The sequence below is a fragment of the Lonchura striata genome, chromosome 2 (genome assembly GCF_050655825.1).
Source record: "Lonchura striata isolate lonStrDom1 chromosome 2, ASM5065582v1, whole genome shotgun sequence".
NCBI lineage: Eukaryota > Metazoa > Chordata > Aves > Passeriformes > Estrildidae > Lonchura > Lonchura striata.
The window spans coordinates 138,276,059-138,298,135 of NC_140704.1; the positions used below are offsets into that span (position 1 = coordinate 138,276,059).

At 40.1% G+C, this 22,077-nt stretch overlaps 2 protein-coding genes across 11 annotated transcripts in view; both read left to right on the top strand.

The window, feature by feature from the left end:
- Positions 1-3,573, top strand: part of LOC110479303 (uncharacterized) — a 78,490-nt gene extending 74,917 nt beyond the window's left edge. Inside the window, exons 3-4 of the transcript XR_004147851.3 lie at positions 1,262-1,449; positions 2,874-3,573. The gene's annotated coding sequence lies outside the window, so the exon portion shown is untranslated. The remainder of the gene's footprint in view (positions 1-1,261; positions 1,450-2,873) is intronic.
- Positions 3,574-9,441: 5,868 nt separating this feature from the next.
- Positions 9,442-22,077, top strand: part of OXR1 (oxidation resistance 1) — a 259,566-nt gene continuing 246,930 nt past the window's right edge. For 2 of the 10 annotated variants that reach the window (XM_085572444.1, XM_085572447.1), the window contains exon 1: positions 10,161-10,264. Coding sequence is in view for 5 of the 10 variants with exons in the window: in XM_021546455.4 (XP_021402130.2) it covers positions 9,623-9,656 (34 nt within the window). In the remaining 5 variants the exon portion in view is untranslated. Of the gene's footprint in view, positions 9,657-10,127; positions 10,265-22,077 lie in introns of those variants that run through there. The other 8 variants (XM_021546455.4, XM_085572448.1, XM_021546445.4 and 5 more) reach the window with 8 other exon arrangements.

A 22,077-nucleotide genomic window follows, 5' to 3' on the forward strand; every position in this document is an offset into this window, starting at 1 on the left:
CCAAAATTTTTTCTATCAGCTCCCTTTTTGGAATTTACAATAATGCAAATGGTAGTTTTATATCACACACAATACATCCAAAACCATAATTAAAGAGATTTCTGTCCTAAGACATAGAAGGATATCCCTTTTCAAATGCAAGCTAAATGGTACAAGAATCAGGTAGCTAGAGTTCTGTGTATTGAAAGAAATTTGAGAGATTTACTTGTTTGACAAAAGATCTAAATGCAAATGAGCACAAGGATCAAACCACTATTAGAATAATTTCCATCTAGGCAATATAGCAGAAATAGTGGTTAAAAACACAGCTAAAATTATCTACTGTGACTTATAATCTTTGAAAATCCACAATCAAAACATCCAGTAATGTGCACCTGTGACCCCTTTACTTGTTTTTGCAAATGCTTTATCTTCATTTCTAAAACTATTTGCAAAGCAGGACCTGAAAGCAGAAGATGCCAGAAGTGTCCAGTCTGCTGAGAAACAGCAGGATTCTGCTGTAACAGGAGCACCATCAGAGCCCCTGTTTGCATTGGCTTAAATACTACTCAATAATATTTTATGGGTTGTTTGCTGCCATTTACCTCTGAATCATTTAGCAAAGAAAAGATAACAGGGAACTGAAATTCACAGTGGCAGCAAAAAGTGCTATGGATATTCAGGTCTTCAGTATTGGAATGTTTATTGTGAGTATTTTATCAAAAAAAAAATGGTATAGAATTAAAACCTTTAAAAATTGAGTTCAACAAAGGAAATACCTCTCCATTTTTCCACCTTTCTCTCCAACATGAAATTCAAAAATTCTGAAATATTTCACTTTCATAATTTTGAATATCTGTGTTCTTATTTTGAAATTAAATTTTAAAAAATTATCCATATATATTTTAAAGGAAAGGTAAACAGTTTCTGTAAAGTCAAGGTCAAATTATGGAGCAGAGATTTTTTTCTTCTTTTTATTTCATATAAAATAAAAAACTAGGAATCTTTCCTAAAATTCCCCATTTCCCCCCTTTTTAAAAATTTAGTTTCGTGTGTTCTTATGTAATTTCTATCAAAATATAGACAATCCTAATTTTTATTTAAACTAGTTCAGCATTTTTATGGTAGTTGGAGAATTTGCTTGTGTGTTTATTTGCTTTTCTAGTCTAGCTTCAGACAAAGCTGGAGTTGAATAAGAAATTTCCAGCAGTTGGGATATGTTTGCATTGTTTGAGGTCAGCCATGTCAGTTCTGCAATCCAGCCATTCCTTTTTCCCTCCAGACAGAAGTACATCGACATCATGACGCTGCCTTCACCAGACAAGCATGGCTGTGGTATTCCTGGTCCTGAAACACCTTTTTGATTTTCAGTAGCATCAAGAGCAAAACTTCCATCACCTTGATATTTTGTCAACAAACTCTCAAGGACACCCGTGACAGCCAGAAGTTGGAGTTAATGCTTCATTCCAGGTAATTCTTCTTAAAGCTTACACAAAACATGTGAAAGAAATTTGGCTGGTTATGCCCAAGGTGAAATTACCAAATCTCAAGGCAACTTTTTAACAGCGATTCCATGTGTGAAGTACTTAATGGGTACATTCAATCAGCCAGATTCCTTCACCTTCATTAATATCTCAGCAAGTCTACAATGCAGGAATGTTTCATGGTCTTTTTTGTGCCTTCCTTGCCTTATAACATCCTCCATGCTCCTTAACATTGCTTTTGCTGGATGCCAACCCTGCATGGTGCCTGAATACAAATACTGAAATGCCACTTCAAGTACAAGCCCTGACCAGCTATTTTTGGGCAGCCTATATGTCATTATATAACAGCACATATGCTATAGATCTAGATTTTGGTTTAGCTAAAATAATTTTCTCCAGTGGCTTGAATTTAAATTTTGCATTTATCCTTAAACAAGCTCAGTAGCTTACCTTTTGGTTTACTGAAAATTTGTACTTTTCTGACAGAGGTAGAATATCAGGGATAACATGAAGTATTTAAGAAGAGAGATTTCACATTATTTTTCAATTGGTCCTAGTTTGTTGAGATTTATTTTAAATGGTGGCACCAGTTTTCTAGGTGGTTAAAAGCCATGCTTTCCAGAGCTTATTAAAAATTCATAAGGCTTTATGAAACACTGTCATGTCTTTCTTTTTTAAGCATATAACTAATTCTTCTTAGAACAGTATCTGTAAAATATTGCTGTTTTCAGCAAGTTTTATTTTTTAATAAAGGCTATTGAAAACCTTAATTTTTTTATTTGGTTTTGTTGTATAATTTTTTTATTGGTGGGTTTTGCTTTATAAATACACATGGAAATTGTATGGAAGGAAAGTTTTTATTTAGTTCAAAGCTGCATTTTTTTTTCTCCAGAGTATATTCCAGTTGGTTATTAGAGGCTCCTCTTTTAAACATGATCATACCTTGATTACTGTTAGCTTTTACAATAATGGAATATATGATTTCTGTGTAATCATAGATGATCTCAGCATATTTCTAGTCTTGGTACTGATTTACAGAAGACAAGCAATGGCTCAGACATGTTGGTGCATGCCACTGCCCAGGCCTGCTGACAACCCGAACCTCACCTTCCTTTGTAAACAACCATGACTTGTTAGAGATTGCTGAGGGAAAGCAAGGGACCTTATTAGATTGAATATTGATCTCAAAGCAGTATGCTGCACTTCTCTCTTTAGTTTTTAATAGCAGCACTAATAGCACACTGCTTTTACTGCTGCGCTCTGAGAGACAGATGTTTCCAGCAGCTTCCTGGAGCAGAGTACTCCACACATGCACTTCTTCCCACATTAAAAATCTCATCATCTCTATTTATTTTGGGTATGTCCTACAATAACTAAATAACAGAAAAGCTATGATTTTCTATTTTACAGGGGCTCAACTTGAGTAATATTAAAGGAAGCCTGGAACTGATCGATGTTTAATTTTATTACTGAAGAGAACTAAGAAAACCTTTCTGAAGCATTTAATAAATTTCCATAATAATATAAGCCTGTGACTGTTTCTATAACACGTTGTTCAATTATTGGTGTCTTTGAAAACAAAGCAAATTAATTTCATGTATACAAATTTGCATAACGTGTGAAAGTAATGCAAGAACTGAAAAAGTTTCCTATACACTACTGAGAACAGCTCACAAAAAAATTTATAGTAAAATGTTCACTTCCAAGCTCCCAACTGCCTGGCAGAACTCTCAGTTAAAGAAGTCAAGGATGGATATTTAAATTCAACGTCTAAGGGAAAAAACCCTCAAAGTCCACAAAAGGCATAAAAAGTAGAGAACTTCAGATTGGTTGGGAGAAAAATATTGATTACAATAAAGAAAATATCTGAGACGATGGTTGTCAACAAATTTCAAATTCTGGAAATGCTGAACTTACTCTGAGTAAAAACAAATTCCATATTCTTCCTCTATTAGTATATAAAGCTATTTTTCTTTCACTTTAATAAGGAATTAGTATTAAATTTGTTATTTGAAATCCATCTATATTTTGAGTTGTTTCTTCAAAGAATTCTATTTCTTACATGCAAAACCTTTCTGCAATAAAGAATGCAAACCTGTTCACTGCGCAACACTTGCATTGGTGTCAGTGCATTTTCCGTGTAGCAATGGCAGGATGAACCCTCATAGCTGTGCTCTTATCAAACTCCTCTATCAGGAGGCTCTAGAAAATCTGTGGGTTGTCACTGCTTTTCTTTCATGGACCACAACCTGCTGCTCTCACCTGTTAGCAACAAAAATGAATGATTGACATGGTCAGGGAAGGCAAAAGTATATCACAAAGATAATGAATTATAGAGGGATGAATTTCCAGGGATTTCAAACCATTCAAGTCCATTGGCCATTTTCTTATGGAGTGTTTGGCAGCAAAACCCCTTGGGTGCTAAATGGGAGGTACAGTCATTGATAGCAACCATGAGTTCTCACGGATTGTGGGATATGGTTAGACCCTTCTATAGCTCCTGAAAGATATTAAGGACTTGGATGGGAGATAGGACTTTGGCCGCTGTGAATTCCATTTCAAGGAAGCTATTTATACCAAGCCTCCAAAGGCTTAATTCTTAATGAATATTAGTAGTGGAAGTGGGAATTTTTATATAACATCTTGGTTTACCAAATGTAAAGAAAGTTTTTGCTACATAAAACCCTTAAATTCTAAAGAGCAGCATCACACCATCAGCTACCTGCAGAGTTAACAGAGATCACACTCATGGTTGAAAGCATGGATATGATCCATCCTGGGGATCACATGTAATTTGCTACAACTGAATATGTCATAGGTATTATCTAGCCCAGCCTAGTGTCCCAGCAGTAAGAGAAGGAGATACTATTAGAAGACAGTAAATAATATGAAAATTTGGAAGTCTGTTCCCCTTGTACTGTCCTAGAAGTCACAGCCCTTGAGTTCCAAGTACTGAAGGCACTCCCTGGCCTCTCACACATATGTTGCCTATGGGTGTTGCTGATCCTTTTTGGAACCTGCTCGTCTGCCTACAGAACTTCTTGGGGTTATACTTTCCAGAGGACCACTGTCCACCATGTCCAGGTGAGGGACTGAAAATTCTTTAATCAGTATTTCAGTATTTTCACTGAGTTATGGCATTTGGTGAAAAATCATTCTCATCCACTTTTTGCCACATGTACTGCTTTCACAGTTTTGTAAATCCTGGCCACATGGCCCTTCATGCTTCTCTACACATGGAAGAATCCCAGCCATTTCATTCTCCTCTCATGAGGCAGTTGCCTGCTCATGCCAGTTGTCTTTCTCTGTATCTCTTCCAGCTCTGTCCGTCACAGTCACAGATGAAGCCCAGCCTCCACTCCCAAGGGTGCCTAACTCTTCATTGGCTTTTTTGACCACTGCTACACATTGAACTGGGAACTCCAGAGGGTGACCAACAATGACTCCAAGAGATCATTACTGAATTGTAGCTGAAAAATCTGAGCTCAGTAAATACTATTTAGACTATTTCCTCTAAGCCTCTTTTCATATGCTTTGTGAATCCTTCTCTTGACCCTTCATTCCAGGGAATCCATGTAATAGTCTCAGTTATTCCTAATGGAAATCCCACATTTCTCTATTCCTATGTCTTATTTTCCTGTCCTAACAAAAATGTTCTTTGTTTTCTGTTGTCATTCCACCCAAAAGCAGTCTCCACAGCAGGGAGATTCATGTGCCCCACGTTCACATGCCAGAGTTCTCTGTTTTGTTACCCATACCACCATTGCTATCCCCACCCTGGAATTTCTGTACTTTCAGCTTGTTGGGAGTTGGTTCCCTTTCCAATCCAAATACACAGTGAAGTATCAGTCATCTGTTTTTGTTTTGAGCTTCTTCACTCTAACCCAGAATCTCTTGCCTCAAGCACAACTTTACATATATTAATTACACAACCTTTTCTGTTACTCTGAAGAACATCTCCCATTTGGACCACAGACTGATAGCTGGATTCTCTCTGTGCATGTCTCCTGTGATGCTGCATCCTGGTCTGCATCAAAAGCAGCATGGCCAGCAGATCAAGGGAGGTGATTTTGCCTCTGCTCCATTCTGGTGAGAGCAGCACTCGGAGTACTACATCCAGTTCTGGGGATCCTCAACATAAGAAATATGTGAACACCTTGGACTGAATCCAGAGAAGTGCTACAAAGAGGGTTCAGGGGGCTGGAGTATTTCTCCTCTGAGAAGACAGGCTGAGAGTGTTGAGGTTGTTCAGCCTGGAGAAGAAAAGCTCTAGGGAGAACTTAGGGCAACCTGCCAGTAACTAAAAAAAAAAGGGCCTGCAAGAGTGTTGGAGAGGGTCTTTACAGGGACAGGTAGGGCAAGAGGTAATAGCTGTAACTGAAAGAGAGTGGGGTTTAGATTAGATATTAGGAAGAATTTTTTCCTTCTGACAGTGGTGAGGCACTGGAACAAGCTGCCCAGAGAAGCTGTGTGCATGTCCCATCTCTGGAAGTGTTGGAGAGGCTGGGCTGGATGGAGCTTTGAGCAACCTGGTATAGTAGAAGATGGCCCTGCCCATGACAGCTGGATTGAACTGGATGACCTCTTGGTGCCTTCCCACTTATCCCATTCTATGATTCTGTAATCAGCCTATGATACTCAAACATCCAAGTCCTATCCCTTGAAAATAAGCTTTGTCCTATAAGCAAAGGGAAAAAAAAAAAAAGAGGAATATTCTATCTACTGCACAGGAAGCATGGTTACTCTACTATGTAGAAAAATTCCCTAGGACAGTGAACTCAAAAGGTAAGGATGCTAGAATGTACCTTTGAGCTATACAAGGAGACAGTAGAGAATCTGAATATTGCTGTCAAGGAGAAGGCTGAAAACAACAAGAGGAGACAGCTGGGAGGGCTAAGGGGAAAGTCTGAGAGCCAGAAGCAATCAGTGGTATGTCAGAGCCTTAGTTCATCAGCAGTATGGAATTATAGGGGATATATTTTAAAAATAAAGATTCAGTAGAGCCTCCTTAAGTAATATGAAGAGAGATTGATAAAGCACTGTACTTTGTATGGAGTGCAAAGCTGCACATTTTCTCTGCAATGAGGAATTGTTCCCCTTCTGTCTCATAGGACATAGCAGCGCACCAGATATTTAAATCTTTTGCTGGGTAGGAACAAGATGCAACTCTATGGATATTTCTGCTGAGCAAAACTTGAAGAAGAAAAGAACAGCTTTCAATATTCAGATGGGTGTCTACATCTAAATATAGTTCACTGGCTGGTACAGCAGATGCAGCCACAACTTACTTACTAATGTCCAATTGGTTAATCTGCATCTGGATGATTATGGTCTTTTGAATGCTGGAACTTGCTATCTTAGGCTTTATATATATATATATATATATATATACATATATACATATATATATATATAAGTGTGTGTATATATAAAAAAAAATTCATGGAATTTATGACACTATGATTGGGTGAGGAAAATCCATATATGTTTGTCTCTCGTTGTGAAAAGCAACTATATTTGACAAGTTTTAAAGATATTCCTTCTAAACAAAGAAAAATGTGAGAATTATAGTAAAATTACCCATATAGGGAAGATATGAGGAGAATGATGATGCAGACTGCAGAAAAACCCATGTTTTCCTTGCCAATATTTTAAGATTTGTTCCCATGATGAAGAGACAGTAAGAATCCTCAGCTGGAAGCTACTCTCCTGAGACTCAGGACATCTTTCAGTCTCCTGATTTACCCAGAGCTGTATAAGGGTAAAGGTGCAAACTGTTCTAGGAAATTCTCCAGAGGCTGCCTACTGCTCCTGCAGAGATCCAGATGCAGCCAGAAATACATTATCCCACTGTTATCCCAAATCTGCATTCAGAAGACTGTGTTTTCTATTTCCCCTGCTGCCCATCTCAAGATCAATAGCTTCAGTTGAAAGAATTACATAATCCACCCCCCACTCTGTGAAGTTATGCCTCCTGCATAGTTTACAACTTTTTATAATACATAGTGTAATGGTGGCTGTTAGACATGGACTAGAGAATTCAGTGAATCTCATGTCTTAGTAGAACAGAGAATGAGGAGAATGAGGAGATTTAGTGAACATGTGTAGTGGGCTGACCCTGGCTAGATGCCAGGCACCCACTTAAGCTGCTCTCTCGCACTCTCCTCCACAGCTAGACAAGGAAGAGATATATATAAAACAGGGTTCATGAGTTGAGATAAGGACTGGGAGAGATCACTTGAAAATACCATCATGTGGACAACAGGCTCGAGTTAGAGACATTAATTGAATTTATTGCTAATGAAATCAGAGCAGGATAATGGGAAGTAAAATAAAACCTTGAAAACATCTTCCCCTCACCCCTTCTTCCTTCCTAGATCTACCTCATCCCCCAGCAGCTCATGGAGGCAGGGAATGGGGGGTTCGGTTCATCACCTGAGGGTTCTCTTGCTGTTCAGGGAGAAGAGGGCTGTCCCTCTCACAGGAGACAGTTCTCCATGAACTTTCCCAATGTGAGTCCATCTCATGAGCAACAGGTCTCTGTGAACAGCTGCAGTGTGTCTATCCCATGGGCAGCTGTCCTTCCAATACTGCTGCAGTGTGGGTCACCCTTCCATGGGTGCAGTCCTCCAAGGACAGGCTGCTCCAGTCTGGGGGCAGGGGCCTCTCTCCACTGGCTCTTCCACAGGGTCACAGCCTCCTCCAGGCAGCCACAGCTCCAGCGTGGGTCTCATCCACAGGTGCAGGTGGATCTCTGCATCCCTTGGGACCTCAGTGGGCTGCAGGAGCACAGCTGCCTCCCCATGGTCTGCAAAGGACTCTCAGCTTCTCTGACTGGAGGCCCTTCTTTCCCTCCTTCTCCACTGACCTTGGTCTGCAGAGTTGTTCCTCATATACTCTCACTCTGCTCTTCTCTGGCCACAATTACAACTGCTAATCTTAGTTAAATTTCTTGCTAAATCTGTTATCACAGAGGCATTAGCAGCATTTCCAATTGGCCCAGCCTTGGCCAGTGGCACATCCATCTTTGGAGCCATCAGGGATTGGCTTTGTCAGACATAGAGAAAGCTGCCAGTTCTTTCTCACAGAAGCCACCCCTGTACCTCCCCATCTTCGTGCACGCCCCCTCCCCTATATGAAAGCTTGGCCTTATAAACCCAATACAACCTGATTCACTCCCTTTTAATACTATAATCTTTGTGACGTCATCTTCCATATCTCCAAGTACTGCAGTAGTTACCTACACAATTTTCTCTAATAATCTATGCCATTGTATGTCAGTCTGCCAGGAAAATTGCTTACTTGCTCTCACTTTATTTGACAGTACTGACAAGTAACACTTCCTTTCCTGATTATACCCACCTACGTGTAACTGAGGGTTTTTTTCTGCAGTAGTTTTTGCTGAAGGCTGTGTTAGATTTATGATGAAGATAAACTTCCAGTGATCTCTCATGTCTAATGAAATAAATTAAAAATTTTGAATGTGATCTTGAGTGTGCATACTATTGTACATGATGTCATCAGAATGTCTGATTTTTTTCTTACAAGTGGTTTAGTATTCTGTAAAGATGCCTTCTTTTCTTCTTTTTTTGTGCAACAGCAATTTTCTGTATTCATAAAAGCAGAATTCAGTAATACTTCTGAACTCCTGTTGGGGTGATACAATTTTAGACTCTGTAGTATCTATATAAATCTAAAACAATGTGGCGTTCTAACGTTTATTCTTGTCAGTCTTTTAGGAGGGTAGAGAATGATCAGCCACGGCTTAAAAATCCCATCAGAAATTCCCATTCACAAATACTTCGGTGGCTTTCTATTTCAACAGCTCTCAGTTTTGAAGCACAGCAGTGTCAGTGAGAGGTGATCATGTCATTTCTCTTGCCGCATAGATCTTCCAGCCTAGAAAATTATATTGAGAAGGGCTGTTCTTTAAGCTCTTCGCCTCGGACCTGCCACATTCTCATCTGACTGCTCTGAGCTTCACGGGAAAGCTCCTGAGTGTTTGTCACTCCCCAAGCCTCGTCCGCATAACCTCGGAGCAGGATGGAGATGTCTCCAGAGAAATGCCGCATGAAAACGCCGCTCGGCATCCTCTCCCTCACTACATAGAACTCATTTCTGAAGCCGCTGCTTCACGGGGTGGCCTAGCCCTGAGATAAATGGCCCGGCCCGAGATACGCTCCTGGCCCCGAGGTAGGCTGCCGGCCCGGCGCTGGGGTGAAGGCAGGCAGAGCCCGGCAGCCGCCCCGCCGGACGCCCCGCGCACCCCTGCGCGCTCCGGCGGCGGCCGCCGCAGCCGAGCGCAGCGCAGCGCTCCCGCCGCAAAGGCGCGGGCAGGACGCGGCGGTGGCGCAGGCATCGCGGGCATCGCGGGCATCGCGGGCATCGCGGGCATCGCGGGCATCGCGGGATGCCGGCAGCGCCCCGCTCCCAGAGCCTCTCCCGCGCTGGCTCCGCGGGCAGCAGCCCCGCGGCAGCGCAGGCCCGGCTGCAGAGGCTCTGCTCTGGCCCCGCGGGGAGGGCCCGCGGCGGGAGGAGCGCCGCTCGCCGGGGCCGGGGGCCGGGGCGGCCGCCGCCCCTTAGGCTCCAGCTGCTCCTTTCTGCGGCGCCTATTTTTAGCGCGTCCTCTTGGTAGCATCCAGCTCTGCCCCCGCTCTCCGCGCTCCCCCGTCCCCCCGGTGGTAGGTTCCGCACGGCGGGGCACTGAGCATGTCCGAACGCGCTCGGCAGCGGCCGCCGCGCCGGGGCTGCGCTCGCTCGCGGCGCGGGAAGGAGGGCGCGGGCTCCGCCGCCGCCCGCAAGTAAGTTTGTCCGCGGGCGCGGTGCCGGCGCGGCCGGGCGGGCGAGGGGCGGCAGCCGCCGCCTCGGAGCCGCCTCCGCGCCGCAGGGGCTGCCCGGGGCAGGGGTTCGGGCTCGGGCTTCGGCGCCCCCCGCCCCTGGAGGCTGCGCCGGGCGGGACGCGCGGCGGGACCGAATGCACCTGTCCGCCCGGGCGCCTCGGTGCGCGCCTCGGGGCGGCCGCAACTTCTCCGCTGCCCGCCCCCGGGCCAGCGGCTGGAGGCCTGGCCGGCTCGGCTCGGCTCGGCTCGGCCACAGCGGGTCCGCGCTGCGCGGGTCGGCGTTGAGAGAGCGCGTCCTCTCGGCGCGGCGCGGTCCCAGCGCGGTCTGCGGCTGCGAGCGGAGTTGAGAGACGCGGGCGGCTGCGCCGGCCCCGCGGAGAGGAGCGATGCGAAAATACCGAGCGAATGTCGGCGCAGCCAGCGCTCCGTAAGAGTCAGCGAGGCTGCGGTGCTCAAAGGAGTTTCTGATTTAGGAGATGATGCCGCAGGAAAGAAACAGTTTGAGGAGAGAAACTGTAACGACGCAGGTTTTTTGCTCCCTCGTGTGACAATTCTAGGTGCTCTTTCAGTTTAGAGAGGTACAGTGTTTTAACTTATTGTCCGTAACCAACAAATACCGAAGTGTGCCCCGAGTTTTTGCCTTCGAAAATGGGATTTTTATATTAATTTTAAAAATGCTTATTTTGTTGTTCCGTTCACCTGTAAATGGGTTTAACGCTACGTGTTCCTAATACTAGAGAATGTAAAGTTTTTCACTTAACGTTGAAAGCGGCATGTGCTCTAAACTGAGGAAAGGTTTCAGAAGCTGCTTCCCTATTCAAAGGAAGATTTTTGATGTTTGCAAAGTTATATTAAGATAGCTTTCTAACTAAAATCATAATAGGTAAGGGAAGGGGAATTCAGGGGGCTTAGTGTGTCACTGGTGAAAGAACTGGACTGAGGGCCAGTACGATGCTCTTGAACAGCCCGTATTAATTTTGATTTGGTCCGTAGATGTTGTCAGTCTAATGACTCGACTTTTAACACTTTTAAGCCATGCTTATCTTTGAACAATGACTTAGATTCGGTATAGTACTCAGATATGAATATTCATATAAGCTTAAATATCTGTATGTTAAGCCTCGTCAGAATTTAGGTGCATTTAAAAATAGTTACACACGCAGAACATGCCATTGTTACTGTGTATATATTTGAGTCTGTTAGTTAGCTTATGCACTGGAGACGGGAACATTCCGTATCTCTGCAACTCTTCAACTTTTCCCTTCCCCAAATGAAACTCTCTCACCTCCGCCCGCGAAGGCAGCGCTCCCAGAGAGTAACAATTGATCCGTAGGTTTCTGAAAGCCAGTTTGTGTGATTCGGCTCTGATTTGTGTACGAATAAACTGCTGTCCTGTCAGCTCAATGTTTATGACTATGCAATAATGGGGGGAAACCGAATTCTTAAGCTCATGCTTTTTGCCTGCTGTAAAAGATCACAAGAAAATGCAGCAAGTAAGAACAGCCTATGTTGACAGCAGAGTGAGAAATAAGAAAAGAGGTTCTTTTGCATGGCAACCTGCCATTTTTCTCATGTAATTAGATTTAATCTGAAATAATACCTGGTATTTTAAAGAATAACTTTATTTAAAATATGAGAAATAGTCAAAGTTGGAATGTTACAAATACCTTTCCTTATGTTCTTGGAGTAATGATTTGTTTAATTATTTGGGTTGTATTTTACTGTTAGGACGTTTTAATACTATTTATTTTAGTTCCAGAGCTCATACATATAAATAGATTTATTTCAGCATCCTAACCAGATAAGGATTCTTTGATAGTCAAGTATATGCTAATAGAGCATATAAGGATATCCTTATAATTTATGCTGTGAATTATAATTCCTGTACAGTGTCAGTTGATTATTTTTTCTTGCCCAGGTTTGAGCCCAACTAGTGGAGATGAGAAAATTATTATAGTAACAGTAGGATTACATATTAGTTGTTTGAGAATGTCTAGTTAGCAGCTGCAGTGTTTGCACAGCTATGTTTCCCTCTAAGCAGAAAAAAAAAGTAACTAATCTTCTTTCACAGTGCATATCTTTCTTTCTGTGAAAACTTTTTTCTCCACTGTTTGCTTAATCTAAAGAACTATCTTCCATGGGTTTGTTTGTTTTTAAAAAGTGTGTCATCTTGCATTGTAGGAAATACACATACTTACTCCTCCTGAATTTGGGGGAATAACAGAACTATTAAAAGAAATGTAAAAATACTTTTAGTTGAATTTCACTTAAAAATTACACTCCCCTTGGTCCTTCCACCCCCAACCCCCCAAATCCCTAAACTCTGATAACAATGACGTAAATTTTTTTTCATAGGGACCTGATGATTGTTTAAGGCTGGCAGCGGAAGGCAGTAGTCTAGGATCGTCAGCACTAATGATCATGTGTTAATTCACAAGGTCTTTGGGCACTTGTTTTTGTTGATGAGCTACTGTGACTTACTTCTTCACCCTTAAGTGAGTTGCCGTTGTTTCTTAAGTTACTGTAGCAAAAACATTAAACTATGCGTACTATTGAAACATATGGGAGGTGAAAACCTTGCAGAAGCAAACACTACTGGCAAGCGTGGTCGGGTGTCAGATTAGCACAAGATTGGTACATGATTGGGAATGGTTTAGCTCAGGAGATACTGATACTTTTGTTTGGTAGAGCCCTTTACTTGAACGTGGGATGGTTTCTTCGTTCATTGCAGCAGATATTTGTTAAGTAGGTTGTCTCTGGTGTATGAACTGTTGCCAGCAGAGGCAGAAGGAGCATTTTGAGATAGGCAAAGAATTGCACGTTTTGAAGCCGATGGGGAAGACCTTCAGGTGTTCAAAACAGACATTGCTCTCTTAATATCATCAAGGGTATTTTGTGCTGGGGCCAGATACTTGTATGGCTCCTGCAGCAGTGAGCTGTAAATTAGCCTGCTATTCCAGCGTCTGTTCCAGCAAGTTTTACTGAAGATTAGCTATAGATTCAGATAAGGTAGCTCCTGGATATCTCATGATGTGTCATACACTTTAAGACAGGAAGTTATTTGATCTGCAGGTTAAAATCTTTCAGATGGAGCAGAGACCCCTGTCACAGAAAAATTTTATCTGTGGCTGCAGCAGTACAAATAGTGAGTTCCTCCTGTACATAAAGCTACTGCTTCTGTCTCAGCTACAGATTGAATCAAGTGATGACCTCCTGCTTTCTTACATTACTCTGCTAAAACAGGGAATGAAGACATATTTAATCTTTTTTGTTGTTGTTATTCTACTGCCTATTAATGAGAGAAACAAGTAGTCTGTATCAGTCTTCTGTATTCCACATATATTACACTGATAACTAATTTGAGGTTTGGCTCCCTAACTCTTAAGTGTCATGAGGACCATGAGCCCTACTTTGTTACTCCTTAGAAATACACTTATTATCTTTGTTATTTGATGAGTGAGAAGAAGTCATGAAAGAAGAGGGGTGTTTGACATGGGAGCAAAGGGAAGACGGAGAGAACAGCTACAAGCTGGATGTGTGTCATAATGGAGTTCTCAGCAGAGCATGAACACAGAGCAAAAATGCTGCCTGTCAAAAGACAAAAGATTGGACTTTCTCTGAGACCAATGTGTAATGCCCATATAGCACAGGGATGGTAACATGAGGGGGAAAAATGGGATTGTGTGAGTTCCTTCATGAGTGGCTTGAGAATATGAAAGGTTTATTTTCTTTTTGCTGGAGATGGTTGTTTTCAGGCTTAGAGTGATAAGTCTAAATCAGTTTATATATTTCTGGTGAGCTTTTATTCCATATGATTTGGGCCCTATTCATTACCCTCCCCCACGCCAAGGTTAGTACTTACTGTGTAATAATTGATCAACATTGGAAGCCTGACTGATTTGAAAAGGAGAGTTAAACTTAAAATGTGTGAAGGAATAAGGAGATTTCCCCAGGACAGCTGTGGGCATTGTATAACTTGAAGGGACCTTGAGGGATTTGAAGTGACTTGATGAGACTTACCGTTTAGAAAAAAACTATTCTTAATTTAATATTTTGGAGTAAATCCTTCTCAACACTTGTTTATGCATACAAATCTATTGTGTGCTTTCCAGTTATTAATTAACCCAAGTTTTTGCTATTATTAACTAATTTTTAGGCTAGTGTTGTTTTTATTCAACTTCCAGCTATCAGATCCAGATAGTTGTGTTCAAAGAGCTACTTATTGTCTTTTTTTTTAAATAGGAAAATCTGTATCAATTGATGAAGAACTCTTGATAAGACTGAGTTTATCAAATCTTTTTGCTCTTTTATTTTTGTGTCTGCTCAGTTAGTGTTTTCTGTCTCTTGGAAGCTATACACCTACAGTGCCCTGGATGCAAATGCTTTTTCTAATGTGCACACAAATTAAATGGTAAGGGCAAGAAAAAGTCAGGGCCCTAATAGGAAGGAGACACTGCAAAGAAAGTTCTGATGGTGAAGTAGGTGCAGGTTGTCTTATGCTTTGTTGGGAAATCCATCAGTGGTCAACAGTGAAAGATGAATTAAAGGAATTTTGAACACTTAGCAGAGTTAAACAGTCCTTAGCAAAAGCAAGACCATTTCTGTGGAAGATGGGAACTTTGTTAGGCTGTGAATGGGAGCTTTAGCTGTGCAAGATCCACTGCTGTAGTTTATATATTATTTAGTTGTCAGTGACCAAAGACCAACACTTTGTGTCAGCCTGGAACATAAACCCTTTGCATTCTTGTGAAGAACAGTTGACATGTTTGCAATCATGATTGTAAGGTGTTTCTAACTGACCATGTAAAACAAAGCTAGCAGTTCTGTCTCAAACCTGGGATTACTCTGGAAATATTACTTCCTGAAAATGTAGGCACCTTGTTTGTTCAGTTGATACCATTTGTATGCACTTCTGTTCTGGAAGGTATTCTCACAGCCATCAGGATAGATTACTAGAATCCATCCTGTCTGTTTTCAGTGGGTGATTTCACCCACCCAAGTACCAAATTTGGAGAAAAAATATGCAACATATGAACATGTAGCACGGCTGCTTAAATGATATGCTTTCCCCCCCCAGACATTATATATACAATTCTCATTCATTTCACAGTGAACTTTACTTGTGGAAACAGAAAAGAATTGTCTGCTTGTGTGTTCCTTCATATAAAATGCTTTTGGGACACATAGATGTGAAACAAATTTCATAGGTAAAACATAGTTCAATTGAAGTACTTATATAGATAAATAGTATCCAGAAATCTTACATAAACCTTATATATGACATGCATAGAAATATAAGATTTTGATATTGTAGTCATAACTCTGCTCTTCCCCAGAGCATAACACAACCAGATTCCATGTAGATAGTTCCTAAAATAACTGTAAATACATTATTTGATATTCTTAATCTAATCGTAGCTATATAAAACCTTAGTAATAAATCATCTTTCATGAATAATACAGAGCATACTAAAAATGTTAGTATTTATAGCCACTGCAGTGCAATTGGATTTACTTGTGAGTCTTCTTTATGCTTCCTTTCTGATTTTAAATTATTAATACTGTTCTATTTCAGAAATTGATTATTTGTATACTGTTGATGCAGACCCAATCTATTCAGTCATCTGAATCTTTAACAGTTGAATTTCAAGTGGTCTTTTGCACTTTGTTGCACAAAAAAGCCAGGGCATCCATGTTGTTGATAAAAGGATATTCCAAGGTGATTGATCACTTGATATTACATCTTTTGAAGCTTCTGAAAAGAGAAAAAGTAACATATTTTAAATCCCCCTTACAGAAAGAAGTAACTTTTATCCAGGACTACAAGAAGTAATAGCAAGAAAAAAGATTGCAGTGGGAAGAAAAAAAAAAATTTTTTTCTGGCTTTAATTCTCCATTGGGATCTTATTGTTAGTGTCTGTGGGTTTTCAATAATGTTCTCTGAGATAACTTTTTTCCCCCTTTTTTCCTGGAGTCACTATAAATACTAACTGCAGTGAAATATTATAGCCAAAGGAGTAATGCTAACTCATTAGTAGTCAATCTAATTTCTACATGAAACCTCAATCCTCTTGTTGTACTTTCTGCTTGAATAGTTTTCAAAGAACCACACTAATTCTATGTGTGGACTTAAACTACTAATAGAATTCCCACTCATACCTTCTGTTGCTATTACTATATCACCATGGTAAAAATAAATTGTGTCTTTCTTTGCATGCAGTTTCCATATGCCAGAAAGGATGATAGTAGCAGGAATTAGCTGGTCCATGTGGATGGAATTCTTGACTGTGAAACTCTTTCCATATGCAAACTGTCATACATGCTTTTTCTTTTTTCTTTTCTTTTTTTTTTTTTTTCACTGAAGTCTGCCTCACCTGAAATTTTACATACCTGAGTTTGTGCTCAACTAAGAAGATTTACCTGAAGTAATGAGAGACTTAGACACCTCTAATATGGAAAAAAATGGAATAGCTAAGTGTAAGAAATTGTAAGTAATGTTTTGAAGTGGCACTAACTGAAGCAGCAGTAACATCTGTGAAATGAAGATATTACTAGCTGCACAACATAGCATGATATGAAAAGATAAGTTCATCAACGTTGGTGAAATACATCACTCAAAGTGATGATCCCCTTGGAGAGGTTCATGAGGAAATTGATACCTCTGGCATCCAGCAGAGCTTAACTAGAGTACCGTAAGGCTGTAGACTGAACAACTCTGATCAGGCCCAATACCTTATCTGCTTACTCAGTAAACGATGCTCTCTGAGTGTTGGTGGAAACAGGTGCAGTGCTCTGTGAAGACATGGCTGAAAATTGTGTAAAGCTGTTAATCTCTCCTTTTGGAGAAGATTGTTTAGACACTTGGTGACCTATGGTTCTTAGCTGTGTTGAAAATAGCAGCCACAGTATATGAGGTGTTGGTAGCTAATGAAGTCTTCATCAAACTGCAACCAGCCTTCTACTGGGGGAGAAGATCTCCTTGTACTGATAATGTGACTGTGGCTGTGTAACTGTCTGCATTATCATTAGTGAGAGTACGTAAATACAGACAGCCAGAAGTAAAACACAAGATACAAACGGTCCTGATTTTGGTGAGTGTGATACTTTTCCTTACACTCCATAAAAGAAATAGCATCAAAATCATGCTGGAACTCTAACACATATGTACAGCATATCCAACAGCACTAGCAGAGGTCTGCAAAGTGGTTAAACCCAGTGATGGAAGCAGTGGTTGTTCTTGCTCAGGTGGAGGGACAGCATGGCTGGGTGGAGTTTGCAACGTTTGGAATGAAATATAACCAGACATTATAGGTAGGGACCTTAAAGATTATCTAGCTCCAACCCCCCTGCCATGGGCACATCTCTCACTAGACTAGGTTGCCCAATGCCCCATCCAACCAAGCCTTGAACACTACCTGTAAGTAGGGCATCCACTACTTCTGTGGACAATCTGTACCTGATTTTTTACTGGGGCACATTGAACAACAGATCGTCTCACTGCAATTCTGTCACAAATGTTGCAGTAAGTGTTACAGGAAGTTTTGAGAGTTTTGAGTGAGGCTTAGATTATTCCTAGATATAAAGCTTGACCTTAATGAAGCTTTAAAGGGAAAATATTGCAAATATAGTAATATTGAGAAACACTCAGAGAAGATACCCTTATCTTCCCATATGTACTTTCCCCAAGTCCCTTTACCTTCTGCTTTCCCCAGATTTCAAGATCCTGTGAGTCAGACGTGGTAAAACTGTAGCACAGGCAGAATACAAACTTGTTACTGATCTTCCCAGTATACCCTCAGTCACTTCTAACCATTTCCATTTCACCGGTATACACCCAGAGGGAATATACCTGTGAAATAGGTTCAGTAATATTTGGTGGCAACAGGCAGTAAAAATGAATTCTCCTAATTAATTGATATGTCATCTTCTGTCACCTCCTTTAGGGAGCATAAGATACCAGTGGTTGGAGCCCATGGGTCTTTCTTCATCTGAAATAAAGGAAGTCTTGAGGAAATATGAAAGTTGTCATTGATAGGGAGGAAATTGTTCCATCTCCATGATCTCTAAATTCCTGAAGCTGCTAATTGCATCCTGTTTCTACTTCCCCTTTGCAGTTATTTTAATTACAACTCACTACAGTGAAAGTATCTGTCACTGTCTGAGTGAATCCAAAAGGAAGGAAAAAAAAAAAGTAAAAAATGTCCTTTATTTATTCCAAATTTTTAAAGTATTCTGTCATGTTGTAGATAATTTTTCTGGTTTTAGCTTTCCAAATGCATATCTCTATGTAAGCCAGTACGTCTTTAGATAATAAGAAGATTTGGTTTTAATAACTTTCTCTGAAAAGCACAATAACTCAATTTTCCAAAGCTATGTAAATATTTTCCAGATGTTTTAATCCTGGAATCATTAATTCTAAAATGAGCCAGATTTATACCTGTGTGAGGGCAAAAGCAGTGGCCAATGTGCTTTAATATCTATGAGTTAGGTCACTTCATGTTAAGTGAATGTTGAAACTCTGACTCAGATTGCCCAGAGAAGTTGTGATGCCTCATCCCTGGAAGTGTTCAGGGGATGAAGCTTTGAGCAGTCTGGTCTAGTGGAAGGTGTCTCTGCCAATGGCAGGAGGGTTGGAACTATATGATCATTGAGTTTCCTTCCAACCTGAATCATTCTGTGATGATTACTAGAAGGATTTTAAAGAGTAATCTGAAAAAAAAATAGTGGGGATAAGTTAATATAAGTTGCGCCAATACAGAAATACAGACTGATACGGTGTGGGGCAGTGAAGCTGGTGTCAGCAGCTTGTAGCATTCTAGGTGCTTGTACCTGACATTTTATACCTCCATGCTTCAACAGTGGCACCATGCAAATTTCAGTGCATCAAGCATTCAGTTTCCATGCCAGGATTATATTACTCAAGTTTGTTTGGAGTTCTGGACTGTTGCAATTTTAAACCACTTGTGTTTTGTCATGTGTCTTTGTGTAGGAAGATTCCCATTTAATACAAACTGAACCATGATAAATTAATGATTGTGACCAGCTCTGAGCTGTGGGACATTTGAATCCTGCAAATGTGTTTATGCTTAAGAGATAGGTAATGGACTAACTTGAAAGACAATCTTATTACATCTTCCAGAGTGTTCTTGGTGCATTGATAATCATACCTCTTCACAGGTAAAGAAAGGTAAAATGATAGTATTTTCTCCAAAGAAAACAAGTTTATAATCTATTTCTTAATTGCGGATTAGAAATGCAACATTCTTCCTGAAAGACTTCAGAATAGAACCTTCCAAGATGCTTTCTCCAAACACCCATCTATTGCCTTTTGCAAGAGCAGTTAGGAGGAACACAGGCAAGTCTTCATTCTGGTAAAACATCACAGCTAAAATAAGATTACTGTTATTGTTCCCTAGCGTGTGACATGTACAAAAAGTTTCTGTTCTTTGAAACAGTGACTTTTTGTGTTAGTTGTTTTGATATTGTCTCAAGTAAGCTCTTCATGTTGAAGAGAACATAGTTGCATTGATGCATAAAATATATGTATCACTTTGGATGAAGGAAAGTTTTACTCTGTGCAAATGATCATTTGCATTTATACAATTTAATAATAATTTAATGTAATTGTAAGAGTGCATGATTCCTAATTATGAAGGACAACACTAGATCTGAGGTGATCATTTGGGTCAAAGCTTTTCTCTGCCTACCCCAAATCATCTAGTCAGCCTCTGCTATTTTGAATCTTTAGTTATTATGGACACAATTTTAGTATTGCTAATTGGCTATACTAAGTTTTCCGCTTTAAAAAAAATATTGATGTAGAAAAGTAGTTTATGTAGGACCACTAGGGGAGTGTTTTAAGAATGGTGGCACTTTGGGAGCCTAGTCTCATCAAATTACTTGAGAATGGTTAGTTGAAGGTGAGCTACAAGAATAATATTTAATTTCAACCCTTAAATATAGGTATTAACTAATAAAGCTTGTGACAGAAGATTACAGAAACTATGGCTTAGTCTCTTTGAGTACTACCACTTTGAAATTAATGCCTAAACTTTTACTTTTTTTCCTTCTTGCATGCTATCTGCATTTGGAAGTTCTAGTTCTGATCTTTCCTATCAGGTGTTTTTGCTATGAATTTATGATCTAAACCAAATAAAACTGTACAGGGAACAGTAGTTCCTCAGTAAAACAAAGAAGCTTAACCCTTCCCTTAAAAAGCTACTTCATCAGGTTATAGAGCCTAGGACAGGGACAGACTTTGACTAATTTTATTTTAACATATGGAAGAGCTGGATAATTTTCCCTTGAACAGCTCTACAAATCAACAACTAGTGAAAAATAGGTTCTTCCCATGTGTTAATGAAGGGTCAGATAGTGTATTGCTAACAGCTTTGAGCCATGTGTGGATAATATTCCTACCTTCTGTTCATCAGTAGAGAAGCAATCATGTTTATATTTATATAGTTATTATAATTAAAGTCCATGTGTATTTTTTGTCTTCTACTTTCTGGCTAATTGGTAGAACTAAGCTGCCATGAACTGAATATGCATGCTACTAAATGTATGAATTTGTAGTTTTATCTTAATCAGTTTTAAAAGGCCCTAAGGCATTTTCTGGTGTAGCACTACTGATTTTATGATATTTTTTTTTTTTTTTGCATGTGAGTGCAAATGTTGTTCGCCCCAATGGACAGAACAGCTGCAAAACATATTGCTGTTGGTGGTGTGGTCAGACGAGAGAACTCATTCTGTGATATAAACCCTTGAGTATTTTAATTGTGGTATAAATAGGAGCAAATGCCTCACTTTTGTTCTTTGCAATGTCCAGCCTGACATGGCTAGAAAAATAATTTGCACAAGTTTTTTATACAGTAGTATTTTGTGTAACTCTTTTGTTTCAAAAATTTCAAGTAGCTCTACTGTGCTTGCTAGTAAAAGAGATTACAGGAACAGAGCAAAACCCCCCTTCATTCTCTTTCAATTAGATTCCTGCTAAAATCCTGTTTATGTTTGGAAAGGAATGACCTTGAAACATTGTAGTTCACAGTTCAAATGTTTTTGGTAAATATTAGCTTATATACTGGGTGACCTGAATAAAAACAATTAGTAGGCAGTAAAGTAGAATCTTTTGTTGTTGAATTTCTCATTATCTTTTTAAGGTGTTCATTTTTTCATGTCCCTCTATTTGTTGTATGAAGGATAAATTTAGTATTGTGGAATCAATAATGACATTTCCCATTCCATGGTCATAACTCTTATTTAATGCTTTCAGCACAGTCATTTTTATAGATGCTCTGCATAATGTATCAGCATGGGCCAGATTTTTGTCTGTGACTCAGAAAATGTTGTAATTATATTGGTGCAGGCTGCTCCATCTCTTACTTATGAGGCTACAGCCGTGGTAGTGAGTTTTCTACATGAATGGAGAATTTGTAAGCCTGCACCAACATTAAATAAATAACCTCTGACAAGTGTTGAAATTTTATTTCAATTATGTGATAGTGTTTGGTTTCTGTCAGAGGGCTCTGTGGTTTTCCAGCACCCCCATTATGTGCATGCATTTGCAGTGAAGGGAAGGCAATTTGTGGCCTCATATGTTCTGTTGGGTAGTGGTGAAGTAATTTTGGTAAGAATGCTCACTGTCACTCTCCCTTCTCTTATTCCCCAAATTGCTTTGTAAGTGCCATGGTTGAATATTGCTGGAAAAAGTGCTTTATGCAGACAGCCTGAAATTATGTGAAAACTGCTTGTAATAGGCTCAGTTTAATACCAGA